This window comes from Grammomys surdaster, unplaced genomic scaffold (assembly GCF_004785775.1).
Source record: "Grammomys surdaster isolate TR1022 unplaced genomic scaffold, NIH_TR_1.0 125940, whole genome shotgun sequence".
Taxonomy (NCBI): domain Eukaryota; kingdom Metazoa; phylum Chordata; class Mammalia; order Rodentia; family Muridae; genus Grammomys; species Grammomys surdaster.
The window spans coordinates 1,735,995-1,748,801 of NW_021620762.1; the positions used below are offsets into that span (position 1 = coordinate 1,735,995).

The 12,807-nt window shown below is 52.8% G+C and overlaps 1 protein-coding gene across 1 annotated transcript in view; it reads right to left on the minus strand.

The window, feature by feature from the left end:
* Positions 1-268: 268 nt before the first annotated feature.
* Sec14l1 (SEC14 like lipid binding 1) overlaps positions 269-12,807 on the minus strand; it is a 46,474-nt gene continuing 33,935 nt past the window's right edge. Inside the window, exons 9-17 of the mRNA XM_028752815.1 lie at positions 10,961-11,049; positions 10,028-10,098; positions 8,942-9,113; positions 8,526-8,660; positions 6,074-6,208; positions 3,990-4,241; positions 2,889-3,067; positions 2,515-2,616; positions 269-775 (exon numbers count right to left, since the gene is read on the minus strand). Coding sequence (XP_028608648.1) covers positions 760-775; positions 2,515-2,616; positions 2,889-3,067; positions 3,990-4,241; positions 6,074-6,208; positions 8,526-8,660; positions 8,942-9,113; positions 10,028-10,098; positions 10,961-11,049 — 1,151 coding nt within the window. The 3' untranslated portion in view covers positions 269-759. The remainder of the gene's footprint in view (positions 776-2,514; positions 2,617-2,888; positions 3,068-3,989; positions 4,242-6,073; positions 6,209-8,525; positions 8,661-8,941; positions 9,114-10,027; positions 10,099-10,960; positions 11,050-12,807) is intronic.

Consider the following 12,807-nt stretch of genomic DNA (forward strand, 5'->3'; position numbering starts at 1 on the left):
ACCTGCTTGAAGAAATCTATTTTACTGTTAAGCAATACAATGATACCGAGAGGCAGGCTGTGAGGCAGGGTTTTGGCATGTAGCCCAGGCTATCCTAGAACTCACTCTGCAGCACATGTCTGATGTGCTGAACTGCACAGCAGGCCTGCACAGGGTGGCTGCTGGCCATCCACTCAGCCGCTTGGCCTCCCCTTGCCTTTGGGCCCGAGCAGCTTCTCTCTTCAATCTCTATTTTTCCTAGGGGCCTCCCAAGAAGAAAAGGACACTCTTCTTAAACAGTTCACATTTATTATTGTAACAATAAAAAAATCTTTTAAAGACTATCAGCATTGTATTACCAAGAGCGAGGTAATATGTTTACAAAACATTTACAGAATTTGATATGCAAATAATGGATTCAGGAAGGAGAGTGACTTAAGACACCAGAAACAAGGAGAGCCCGGAGTGGGGGAGCAGCACTTTAGGAAGGTGCTGGGCACTGGGAGGGGCAGCTCTCAGAGCTGCCTGGTCATTTCCCAGTCTCCCCTCACAAGGCAGCCAGTGCCCTGAGGCGCGGGAAGCTGAGGGCCTGTGAGCGTGGAGTTGTGTGCTGTGAGCTCTTAGTAAAGATGCTCTCAGCTCTGAGGGACTGCACAGTGCCACTTCTGAATGGGCTTAGGGGACAGCTCTTCAGCCTGGGACATGGCTACGACTCAGATAGGTCTACAAACACCTCTGGGCACGTGTGGGCTGTCGAGTGAAGCGCTTTCCTGGAGGCTGTCAGCAAAACCGCCATCTGGGACGTGGAGAAAGGGAGAGGGAAGGGAGAGAGAGCGGGGGGGCATCTTCAGGTCCCTTCGCTTGGAGCTGGGAAGCCCTGACTGGAAGCAGCATGGACATAGCTACAGCCCTGCTGTGCTGTATGCAAGCGGCCCCCATGCACAGGAAATGCGTGCCAATGGGGCCAGAAAGGCCAGCAACCAGAGACCCAAGCATGGCTCAGGGTGCCAGGAGCCAGGGGGCTCATAGGCCAAGCCAGGCTGCGGGATCGTGTCTCCTCGTGCTTGCCGACATGCCGCAGCCTCTACAGAGCTCTCAAGTCACACAGGCAGCCAGTACCTCAGAGCAGGTACACAGGAGTCTGCTCCTGTCACACACTCATGGCCATTTGGAGTTGGCACACATCCTCAGACACTGTTACCACACACACACACACACACACACAGATCCTGCGCTCTTCTCTGGAGATCAGCTACCTGCAACTTCCAGACAGCTCACTAAGAAGCATGCTTTCCCCAGAAAAGCTGAAAATTGAGGGTCTGCTCTAACAGCGAAGTCAGGATCAGAAAAAAAGAAAAAAGAAAAAAAAAACGACAAAACCCAGACAAACCAGCCGCAGCCTCTGATCCACTTCTACGAAACCCAGACAGAACAAGTGCAGCTCTGCGGCCCTCCCCAGCAGCACCCCACACCCTCGTGCACACACACAGCACCTACATACATGCCCACAACATCCACCCACATGCCCAAGGCCACTGCAAGCCAGGCGGCACCCTGGAGAGCATTGCTAGAGTTTGCACTGCCACACTTCCAAAAGGCAAGTGTGACCTACTGCTTCCAAACACCCTGCTGAGAGCTGAGGACCCTGGGTGCTAAGAAGACCGAGGACCCTAAGTGCTGGGAGGACTGAGGACCCTGGGTGCTGGAGGACTGAGGACCCTGGGTGCTGGGAGGACCAAGAACTCTGGGTGTGGGAGGACTGAGGATCCTGGGTGCTGGGAGGGCACAGAGTGGCCCACCTGCAGGAGGACAGGCAGCATTCAGCAGAGGGAAAGACTCCGCCCCTCCCCTCCCCCAAGCTCATGGACAGAAAAATTTTGCTCTGAAAAATATCAAAAGATTTGAAGAGGAGGAAAGAGAAAGCAATGTTTAATGATGGCGGTGTTGTCGGGAGTCAAGAGGAGCCCTGGCAGCCCGTCCTGGGCCGCGAGGCCTGCTCAGGAGTGGGCTGGCTCTGCCCCAGGACCGGGTGCTCCTGCAGGCTGCCAAATCCTTAGAGGAAAGGGGCCTCAAGAGCTGTCCTGGATCCACAGGCACCTCCACTAACAGGAGCCGAGAGGACCCCTGTGCAGCTTAAGGGCTGCCTGCTGCAGCTTCGGTTCCGGGGAGGAGGAGGTGGCGAGTCTCTGCAGGGTGTCACACAAGTCATTCACTAGTGGACAAGGTGGAGTTTGTTGGAAACATTTTTTGCATGGACATTTGAGACCAGTCAGTCTCTTACTGTAGATAGACTACTTTCTTTCGAGAGCCCTTGTGCTCCGGTTTGATTCTGTGCACGCTGTATACAAAATCTATGGCTATTGAGTTAAAGTTAGGGGTAGAGTTAAAACTACCTGTCAGGATGGTCTGGGGACCAGGTGACTAGTGACCAGCTGCAGAGCTAGCTGCTATCTAGAGGGAGGAGTCTGCATCCTGGGGTGGGCGGAGACAGCAGACGCGGTTCCCTCGCACTAGGCACAGGCTTCGCGGCACTACCTGGAAATCATGGAGCTGGAGTGCGACTGGCTGGAGGAGGTGGTGGCAGCGCTGAGCTGTGAGAACCCGCTGTGGCTGGACTCCAGGCTGCTCATGGAGCCTCTGCAGACAGAACCCACACAGAAGCAGGAGTGAGGAGCTGCCCTAGCCGCCAGCAAGGCCTGCTGGCCCCGAGCGGCTCTATCCCTCTCCCCGATCAGCTGACAGGACTTGAAGACCCCACTGGAGGACCCCATTCCTGTGGTTTGCCCCAGGTGACACTGCACTCAGCAAACTCACTTAGCAAGTGCCACACCCCCTCTCCGATGGCCCTGAGAGCTGCAGACAGTGAACAAGTAGCCCCTGCTGCCAGAGCCTCCCTCTCGGGCACGAACCTGAAATCCTCAGAGCCGATGACTTCTGTGTAGTACATGACTTTGCACTTGTGGGAGGAGACCTGCAGGGAGGCCAGCACGTCATCCACTCGGGGGAGGTTGGTGGCAGCGCAGGCTGGCATGGTGTGGAATTTCCATTGTAGGATGTAGAAGCCTGGCCACCTGGTCACATGGGACCCCTGCAACAGTGAACAGCAGCAACTCAGGACACTCTGCCAAGCTCCAAGGGGAAGAGTGTCCTGAGAGCTTGCCGTGAGTAAACAGCCTAATAATGTCCTTCCACCCACTGAGGTAGCCTGTGCTATCATTTGTCTCTACCCACTGAGGCAGCCTGTGCTATCGCCTGTCAGGTGTTAAGAAGGCAGCAACCTGCAGTCCCTAGAGACCACCAGCTGTAGGTGCTTGGCCAGGCAGGGCCTGTCAGGAGGGCCTGTCTCTCTTGACAGAGATGTGTACGTCAGGAAACAGCTTCTCTGCCACTCTCCTGTCACCTTCCTAGCACAGCTTTTAAGATGGGAGACTCCCTTTACACTGTGTGTGTCATAGACCGGATGCACTGGCATCCGGCTTCTGACAACCTCAGCTGGAGGACAGCAGGCGGCCATGGTGTGGTCAGCGGCACTGCAGGAGGAAAGTAAGCAGGCCTTCAGGGCCAGAGGTGCTGTGGCAGCCAGCACACAGGGAGAGAGCTGCAGAGGCCAACATGAACCAGGGAAGTATAGAGCTGTCACAGCTCTTAGCAAGAGCTGACAGTGCCCTCTGCACTTCTTCCTCTTGCTTCTGTCTGTGTGACTTTCCTCTGGAGGCAAAGCCATGCCTAGTCATATCTCAGTCACCTGAAACCCAGATGTGTGTTTATAAAGCATTTCTTCCCTGTCACCGGGCACTTGGGTGCACATGCACTTGTGGGGAATCCACACTTCACTACTGGTCTTGGGCTTCTCCTTCCTCTGTGCCCTTGGACATCCTGAGTCTCTCTGGCACCAGGTAGTCCACCTGTGCGGTTCTCCTGGTGGCAGAAGCCACCTGGGCTAGAGGGCCAGACATGGCCTCGTCAGGAGAGAGCGTGCAGCATGCAGCAGTGCTGGCCTGCAGGCTCACCTGCACGCTCTCCCCTTCTTTGCAGATGAGAGGAGACTCCACCATGCTGTAGTCCCGGCCAAGCTGCCAGACTTTGTCTATGAGCTGCACATTGTTCCCTCCTGGGGATGTGATGCTGTGGGCCCCGAGCGAGTCCTTCTTGGGTGGCTGGGGAGACCTCTTGGAGTGATAAATATTAAAGACGATGTCCCCTTTGCACACATCAAAATCCCAGGTGATCACGGAGGCAGCGTCTACAATCTGAATGAGAATCTGGAAGAAGGAGATCTGTCATCAACCAACCTGCAGCACGAGGCCTGGCCACAGCGGGGGGGCAGGGATGGGCTCTCTCCAGGGGCTCTATGGTTCACATGTGGGAGCTGGCGGAGGGGCAGGACAGAGCAATAGGCAGTTCTCTTTGCCACAGGACACCCAACCATCTAGCTGCCCGCCTGCCAACTTCTCCACCATTCTATCAGTGTTCCTGCAAGGCGGCACCGGTGAGCCAAACCGCTAGCAGCCTGAGAGCCTCACTTCCCAACAGGAGAGAAAAGCGCGCACGCATGGACATGGGACTCAGTGGGCCACCTCAGGCCACCTCAGGCCACCTCAGGCCGGGAGCACTGAGCAGGCACAAACAGGAGGGTGGGGCAGAGTACAGAGCAGAGTGGGGCTGCAGCACAAGGTGCTGTTGAGAATGGAGGCCCACAGGCAGGAGGAGAGATCAGCTGTGTCCCTGGAGTGACCGCCAGGGATGTAGTGTCAATCCCAAACCTGATGTGTCCAAGAGGGAAGGAGCAGGTCTGTGAGGAGGGTGTGAGGCCGAACTACAGGAATGGTTGTGTGGTCCACTGCCTTGTCTCCTCCAACCCTTCCATGACCTCTGAAGGTCACAGCAGATCCAAGAGGCACAATGGCCCCTCTCAAAGCAGGAGGCGGCAGTAAAGGATGCAGCCTATCTGGCCAGCCCCTCGGCCTCTGTGCTGACGGAGCTGACTGACGGAGCCCGGACGGAGCTGACGGACGGAGCTGACTGACGGAGCCCGGACCAGCCCAGGAGGGCCTGGGCAGCACTGCTCCTGATATGCGCTTTCCCTATGCCCCAAGGCAGAGTGACACCTTTACTGTCTCAACAGTGACAGGTGCTTGGTGACTCACAGGAAACACAACGAGTCCCTGAGCCTTGCAACAAGATAAAACTGATAGCTGCCTAAATAGAGTAAACAGGCCTCCAGCCCAGCCTGCAAAAGGGCCCCACATAAGGAATGAAGTCAAGTGATTCCTGGGCCAGTCAAAGAGCCAAGGTTCCCTGCACAGGCCTGGACGAGGGAGGGAGGGAGGGAGGGAGGGAGACACACAACGGGACCTGCTCCTGCTTGTTCTCAGCACAGCCCCAGGCTCACTCTTCAGCCTGCCTCTATGTACCTGCAGCTCTTGGGGAAGACACACCAGTTATGGAAATTGCCAGGCGGTTGAACCCGGGTTGCCACAGCTGAAAGTCAAGGAGCCAGCAACACACTGACGGATGGGCCTGTGCTGGCTACAGCACTGCCTCTCACCAGGAACACTGAGCAACACACCTGCCCTAGAGCGAAGCAAAGACTGAGCCAGCAATGTCACACCACATGGACAGGTTAGAGGGACATGTCAAACAGGACCACTGTAGCTTCTGCACCTGTCACCACCCCCGAGTCAGCAGAAGGGAAACAAGAGGGCTCATCTCTCCTCATTCCACCAGACTGACAAACAGCAGCAAAGACAGAAACACAAACGACGAGATGAGTGAGCAAAATGTGTCCCATAAAACCATCCAACTAAATGCAGGGGCTGGAAGCAACCCTCCCCAGGCCAGCCACGCTCTGGATCGGGTCAAGGAGCCCATGGAATAGTGCCAATGGGCCAGTCTGCTTTCAAAAGGCTCTGGTCAAACTGAAGTGTCCTTCCGAGGCAGCCCTACCCTTCAGCGTTGCCACTGACTGACTGACTGACATCAGTGCCAACTAAACCTAAGGAATAAGACTAGAAAAAGAAACCAAGGACCCGAGGGAAGCCTGCCAGGTGGTGGGTGAGGGTGCCTCCCATGGGAGTGGCCGCAGGGTGAGCACCTCATGTGGGGCTCCTTTGAACACGCTGGCAGACTGGTAGATGGTCTCGGTCCAGAGCTTCAGGTCTTCATTTTCTAGCTCCTCTGCAGTCCTGTACAAGGATTTGGGGACCAGTCCTCCTTCTGGCACGTCACACTAGAAGGAAACACGGCAGTGAGCTGTGCAGAGGCCAGGCCGCCCCTCACCCCACACCCACCTCCTGGAATGGCTGAGAAAACAGAACACTGGCAACGCTATCAAATAGTCTGTAGTACTTAGCAAAATATCTGTGAAGCCCACTTAAGCATACGTGTTTTTACTCTGAATAAATGAGAACAAGCTGAAGCTGGCTTACCACAAGATTCACACTAACACTCATGAGGTACAGACTCAATTACTAAGACGATCTACAGGAGAATTAACAGAACCCATACTGCACTGCAGGACAGCCAATCCGGTAGCTTTATTCCTGAGCCACAGAAACTACAATCTCTGTGGGTGTGGTTCAGCAGCCCAGGCTGCCCAATATGTACAAGGCTCTCGGTCTCATCTCAGCACCACAAAAAAGAAGGAAAAAATTCTAACCAAGATAAAATAAAGCAAACTTCCTATGTAACCCTAACAATTAACGAATCAGCTCAAAGTTAACAAGGGACTACGTCTTTTGAATTTACTTGAAAAAGCTATGTTGAATTAGAATTTATTCTTACTATAAATTTTCTAATTGACCTTATGAAACAGACTCACATTCAGGTGCATAAAATCGAAGTACTCTCTAGATTATCAACCCAGAAGCCACTCCACAGAAAGGAAGGTTGCAGCCCTCAGCCTGCCACACAGCACAATGGCCCTGCAGTCACTAAAGTCACACACGCTTGCAGGAACAGCCTTGCTAGTGAAGCCTGCAATCAGCACTAAGTGCTGAGACCACAGGGCTGTGAGTTCAGGGCCAGCCTAGCTACATACTGACACTGTGTCTCAAGGAAGACAGACCAACCAACACCAGCCTGGCCCGGAAGTTCAATGCCCTCTGCCCACAGGGAAGTCAACAGTTTATAAATGACATCTCTAACAGCCAGGCTGAGAAGCCACTGTGGAAAGTTTAGAACAGGCCTCAGAAGGCCTCAGCTTGACGCTGAGCATGTCAGAACATTGGCATACACCAAGAGAAGGCATGAGTAACAGTTTTGAGTCCTTCCTCCCTTCAATTCTTGTCATAACTGCCTGGGATGCTAGTTTTCCCTGTGACAGCTGGCAAGGGTGCCACAGCCCGCCTGCGCTCTAACCCTGCCCCTGATCGCTTGTTCTCTGTACTGCGATGGCATCTTCAATCTCCCTCATGCAACTGAAGCTCACCGCTTCTGTTTTCTAAAACCCTCCAGCCTTTTGGAAAAAAAAAATCACACAAAGCTCAACTCTTCAGCTAACCCTATGTGCCAATCCCAGGGCAGAGACCTCAGAAGACCAACATTACTGTCAAGTGTGACTAGAAAGCCTGCTAAGGACTTTGATGCCCTGCTGCTTGCATTCCTACTGTGTGCTATGGAGCCAGTCATGTAACTCTGTGGGCTTGTGGTCCCTGAGTCCTCCTGTCAAGTGCTGGGCAGGACCCTGCACATCCTAGCATCAGACCCCTACACCATAGCACAAGATCTGCAAGCAGAGAGCTCTGGCTAGTTATCCATCACCTCATTTCTTAAAACCCCAAACCTACGAACAGAGAAGCAACTCTTCTGCTTTCCAACTTTGACTATCCTGTCCGTTTACTTAAGTCTAGGAGAAATCCACCTTCGGATACAATGCCGCGTCTTGCAAGTGTTTTCAAAGAGGTGTAGGTCACATGACTGTGAGGCTCAGCATTTGGACCCCTGGCACCTCTGTAAATGCTGAGTGGGCAGAGGAGCCTCCCTGTAATTCTACTTCATGAGACCTGGAGGGAGAGATGCTGGAGCAAGCTGGCTACTCAGACTCACCCCACTAGTGAGTCCTGGGTTCAAATGAAGACTCTGCCCAAATTAACAAGGTGGAGACCAACCAAGTCAACCTTGGGCCTACACATTTAAACACATGCACGCATGCACACATGTATGTACACACTCATACATACAGACACACACAGAGACACTCATACCACATGTGTGTATATTCACGAGCGCACACGCACGCACACACACACACCACAGAGTTATGTAAAAAGCTGTAGTTCAGAACCGTGGAGTTCCTGACGCAGTTGACAGTGAGTCATACACTGCTGTGTGAGTAAAGGAAGCTGGTGCGGGGGTCCCATACCAAATCCTCCAAGTGTTAACGCAAGTGCTATCATCAACAACGTCCCCAGTGGCTCAGGCCATGTCAATCCTGGGCCCAAAGACAGTATTCAATGAAATTAAGCCAGCAGCCCAACCAAAAGGTCAGGAAACCTTTAGTGCAAACTGTGCTACGGTGCAGCATGCACCTGCTTGCCCACACATACCATGCACTCCCCACTCAGGAAATCAGGAATAATCTCTTTATCGATGTAATCCAGCAGGCCCCCAGGGCCCTGGTAGTCATTTCCAGCATAAATGAGGAACTTCCTTCTGGTGTTGTCATCAATAAACGGACTCACCTGCAATCGAGCAGACACAACAGTGACTTCACCTGCTGAGCTGGGAGCTCGAGACTAAGCCTGCGTGTGACACCATGCGTGGGCGAGGTGACAGGTGGCAGCTCTCATACACTCTGAGTCTACCGGCAGAGCACCGGGGCCTCAGGAAAACTCTGCTCTGTTTCCCGCTTTGTATCTATGTGTTTATTTGTATCTATGTGTTTCTCCCGCTCAGCTGAGACTTCAGTGGGAGACATGAACTGAGCGTGCCCTGCTGGCTACAGAAGAACATCTAAACACACCAGTGTCCAGAGGACAGGGAAGACCCTGGGAGCTCGGAGGATGAGGAGGCGGCCCAGCGTCTCCGGGTAGTTGGCCTCCACCACCTCGATGATGCGCAGCAAGGCTTTGACCCCTGGTCGCCACAGATGGCGCATGTTCAGTCCTTCAAGGTCCACCAAGCAGGTCCACGAGCTACGGGTTATACGAAAAAATGGTTTATTAATAGATTTAATTTTCTTCTTTTGCTATAAAAGTCATTTACAGCCATTCCCAAGTATACAATTCTAAAAAAACTAAAGTGCTATAGACCCTTACTTCTATCTGTGTGTGTGACCCAAAGGAGCTCGATGGGATAGGAACAACACCTTTACCACAGGTGAAGTCCAGACAGACTACAGACTGCTGAAATCCCAGTGCTCAGGGAGCATCGCAGGAGGAGCAGGAGTTCAAGGACAGCCTGGGCTAAGGAGACCCTAGCTCTGAAACTCCAACTAAACAACTGAAGAGCCCCCTTAGACCTGCTCAGTGCTGAGCAAGCTGGTGCCACCTCCCTGGCCTGTTGCCAAAGCAGACAGTAGGCATTTGATACAGTGTGTGCTACAGTAACTGCACTATCCACAGGTCAAGCGCTACCTCAGGAACCAACACCGGTCACCTGAGCCCTGGCCCACATGTCTCTCGTGATTTAGGCTGGCCATAGAGTAGTGAAGATGGCCTTGGGCTCTTAATCCTCCTGCCTCTGCCTCTCAAGTGATGGAAGTGCAGGCCTGAGCCATCTGCCTGACTTTCTCTCTGGCCATTTCACATCAGCATTCCACATGTGGCTGGGTCATGAAAAAGTCCTAGGGGTTGGGGAGTGACAACAAGACAAAAAAGGAAAACCCAACAGGAATTCACTTGCAGTCTGGCTCCTAGGACTGTGAAGCCTGGCACCTCAGCGGGATGAATATAAAGCTTAGCATCAACCTTATCACTTGCTTTTTTCAACCTTAGAAGGTTGAACATGTGGTAAACAGTAATTATCAGATTGTGGTGCCAAAGAGCAACAGAAAGTAGTTAATTTAGTTCCTGTTCCTTATATGCTGAAGAGACAAGGCCATACCCACCTGATTGGCCGGCCAAAGACTTTGGTATTTTCCTCACATCGTCTCAGGCCTTCTTCGTTTATGGAAAGAACCTGTAAGCAGAGGCCCATGATGGGAAGGGTCAGTCCCGGAAGGCAAAGGTAACATCAGACTCCACAGAGGGGAGGGAGTTAAGGCAAGATGACACGTGCACAGGGGACCTCGGGGACTCTCCTCACACCCACATAGAGACAACAAACATTTCACTTGCACAGAATAAACAGGAGTGTCAGCAGCAGAGAAAGCAGGCAGCCCACAGAAATGACAGCTCAGGCTGTCACCTGAGCAGGGAGCACTCATGTGCAGGGGCATTTGCAGAACATGCTCGCCTGAGACAGTAGGAGAGGGGGTAGGAGGAGGGAGGGACGGGGAGGGAGGGAGGGAGAGAGAGAGAGAGAGAGAGAGAGAGAGAGAGAGAGAGAGAGAGAGGGAGAGGGCGGCACACTGTCTGCGTGTGTTGGGGGGGGCGGCTGGGGCACAGGTTCCTACAAGAATACTCAGCAAAACAAGAGCTGCGAACAAATCCTGGGGAGATGAGATTCGCCTTTCTAATTCTTTGTTTTCAGGCTGAAAGAAGAGCTGCCTCTCTGAGCCAGGGGCACAGGTGACTTAGGGAGAGACAGGGTGGGGCAGACTCAGACAGCTCAGCGGTCTATGAAAGAGGCCATCAGCCTGTAATGAGGAAGGGTAAGCAGGAAGAGATGTGACATGGTGACCGTGGAGTCAGAGGTGGCAGGAACTATCTATCTCCTGAGGCTCGTGCTATGTGTCCTCCTCAGAAGCCTGTATGTGGAGCACATCTCCCCGAGCGTGGAGCACTACACACTTGTCCGAGTAGCCAGCTGTGGAGCCCAGTCCTGCTGGCAACAAAACCGAGGCCAGTATTCGGCCTTGCACTCCCAGCTGGGCACTTACGTATCGCAGTAGGGCCTCCTCTCCGAGAGCTCGCACCAAGCCCTTGGTGTCCATCTGGCCTAGCCTGAGCACATACAGTGGCCGTCCATCTGCAAGGGAAGGCAGGGAGGAGGCCGTGGTGAGTGACCGGCAGGACACATCTCTGAGAGCCCTCACAAGGGGCTAAGGAGCAGCTCTGTGCAGAGGCCCGCGACTGGGACACCTTGGGTTTGGATGCTCCCCTGTGCTGGAGATACACACAGGGCTCTGGCCTACTCTGAGGAAGACTGGCTTCTGTGTCGGGATAGTATGGTAGGGCAGCACCTAAACAGATACAGCTGACAGCAAACCACAGGCCCTGGGGCTCACGCTGCTGCTGGGCCGGGCCAAGGGAGACTGAGCTGGGGTGCAGCCTGTCTGGCTCCCCGACCTGTTTGACCATGGGTGCTGCTAAGCTCAGTGGTCACTACAGGGGACATTATTTCTATGAATACACAGTTCTGTTTTTTTTTTTTTTTAATTCTAAAACAATTTTCCTATAAATTATTTAAAAATTGTCAGGATTTTTTAGAGCCAGCCTTCCTCCCTAAGCTAAGGATACACATGTGGAAACCCTGAAGTCCCACAGCTGGCACTGCCACCTAACTCACTGGACAACCTGTTATGACCCACCAGAGTAGAGAAGATCTTGGCCCAGAGCACAGGGTGCAGAAGTGGCCCTGGACCCTGGCCATGCTGGAGGGGTAGCACTGAGATCAGCCTCCTCACCATACTAACATGTTGTGCCTGTTGCAGCCCAGGACCTCGTGGTGGAGTTCTGGCTGGCTTAGAACTTGCTAAGTAATGAAGCCACCCTTGACCTTACAGAAATCCCCTGCCTCTGCTGCTCAAGGGGTAGGATTATAAACATTCACTACCACACCTAACTCTACACCTGACATTTAGTCAATCTTATGTTTGACACACAGTCTCACCAGCTGCTCTAGAACTCTCTGTATTGTCCAGAATGGCTTCAAGACCAACCTGTCCCCTAAATGCTGGGTTAGAGGAAAGAGCGACTGCAGTTGGTCTGTCAATATTTTACTACAAAAACTTTCTAATCTTTCAATAAAACTTTTCAATAAAAATAAAGTCATGTGTGTTGTAGTGTCTCTAGCATGCCTCTGCATTCAAGAGCCTAAGGCAGAAGTATCTTGGGTTCAAGGTTAGTTAGCCTATGCTACATAAAGAGCTCCCTTCCCAAACAGAAACCCTAAAGTTACTATCACCCCTTAATTATATACAATATTACAGACAAAATCAACAGATTCAACAGATCAAAGCCCCTGTCAGCTTCTTAAGATATTTCAAGGCTAGCCTGGGCTACATAAAACCCTGTCTTAAAAAAATTAAAACAAAGCCGGGCAGTGGTGGCTCATGTCTTTAATCCCAGCACTTGGGAGGCAGAGGCAGGCGGATTTCCGAGTTTGAGGCCAGCCTGGTCTACAGAGTGAGTTCCAGGACAGCCAGGGCTACACAGAGAAACCCTGTCTCAAAATATCCCCCCCAAAAAATTAAAACAAAAGCAAAAATTAATAAAGCTACAATCAACCTAGAGAACTACATTCAGAAAGTTTAAAAAATCAAGGTATCCAGGAGCCGCTGATCTGAAAGGACAGGACTGAGGGGAGGAGGACACAGTTCCCAGTACCCCACCACATCCGCAGGGTCACACCTCCACTCCCCACCAGTACCCCACCACATCCGCAGGTCACACCTCCACTCCCCACCAGTACCCCACCACATCCGCAGGGTCACACCTCCACTCCCCACCAGTACCCCACCACATCCGCAGGTCACACCTCCACTCCCCACCAGTACCCCACCAC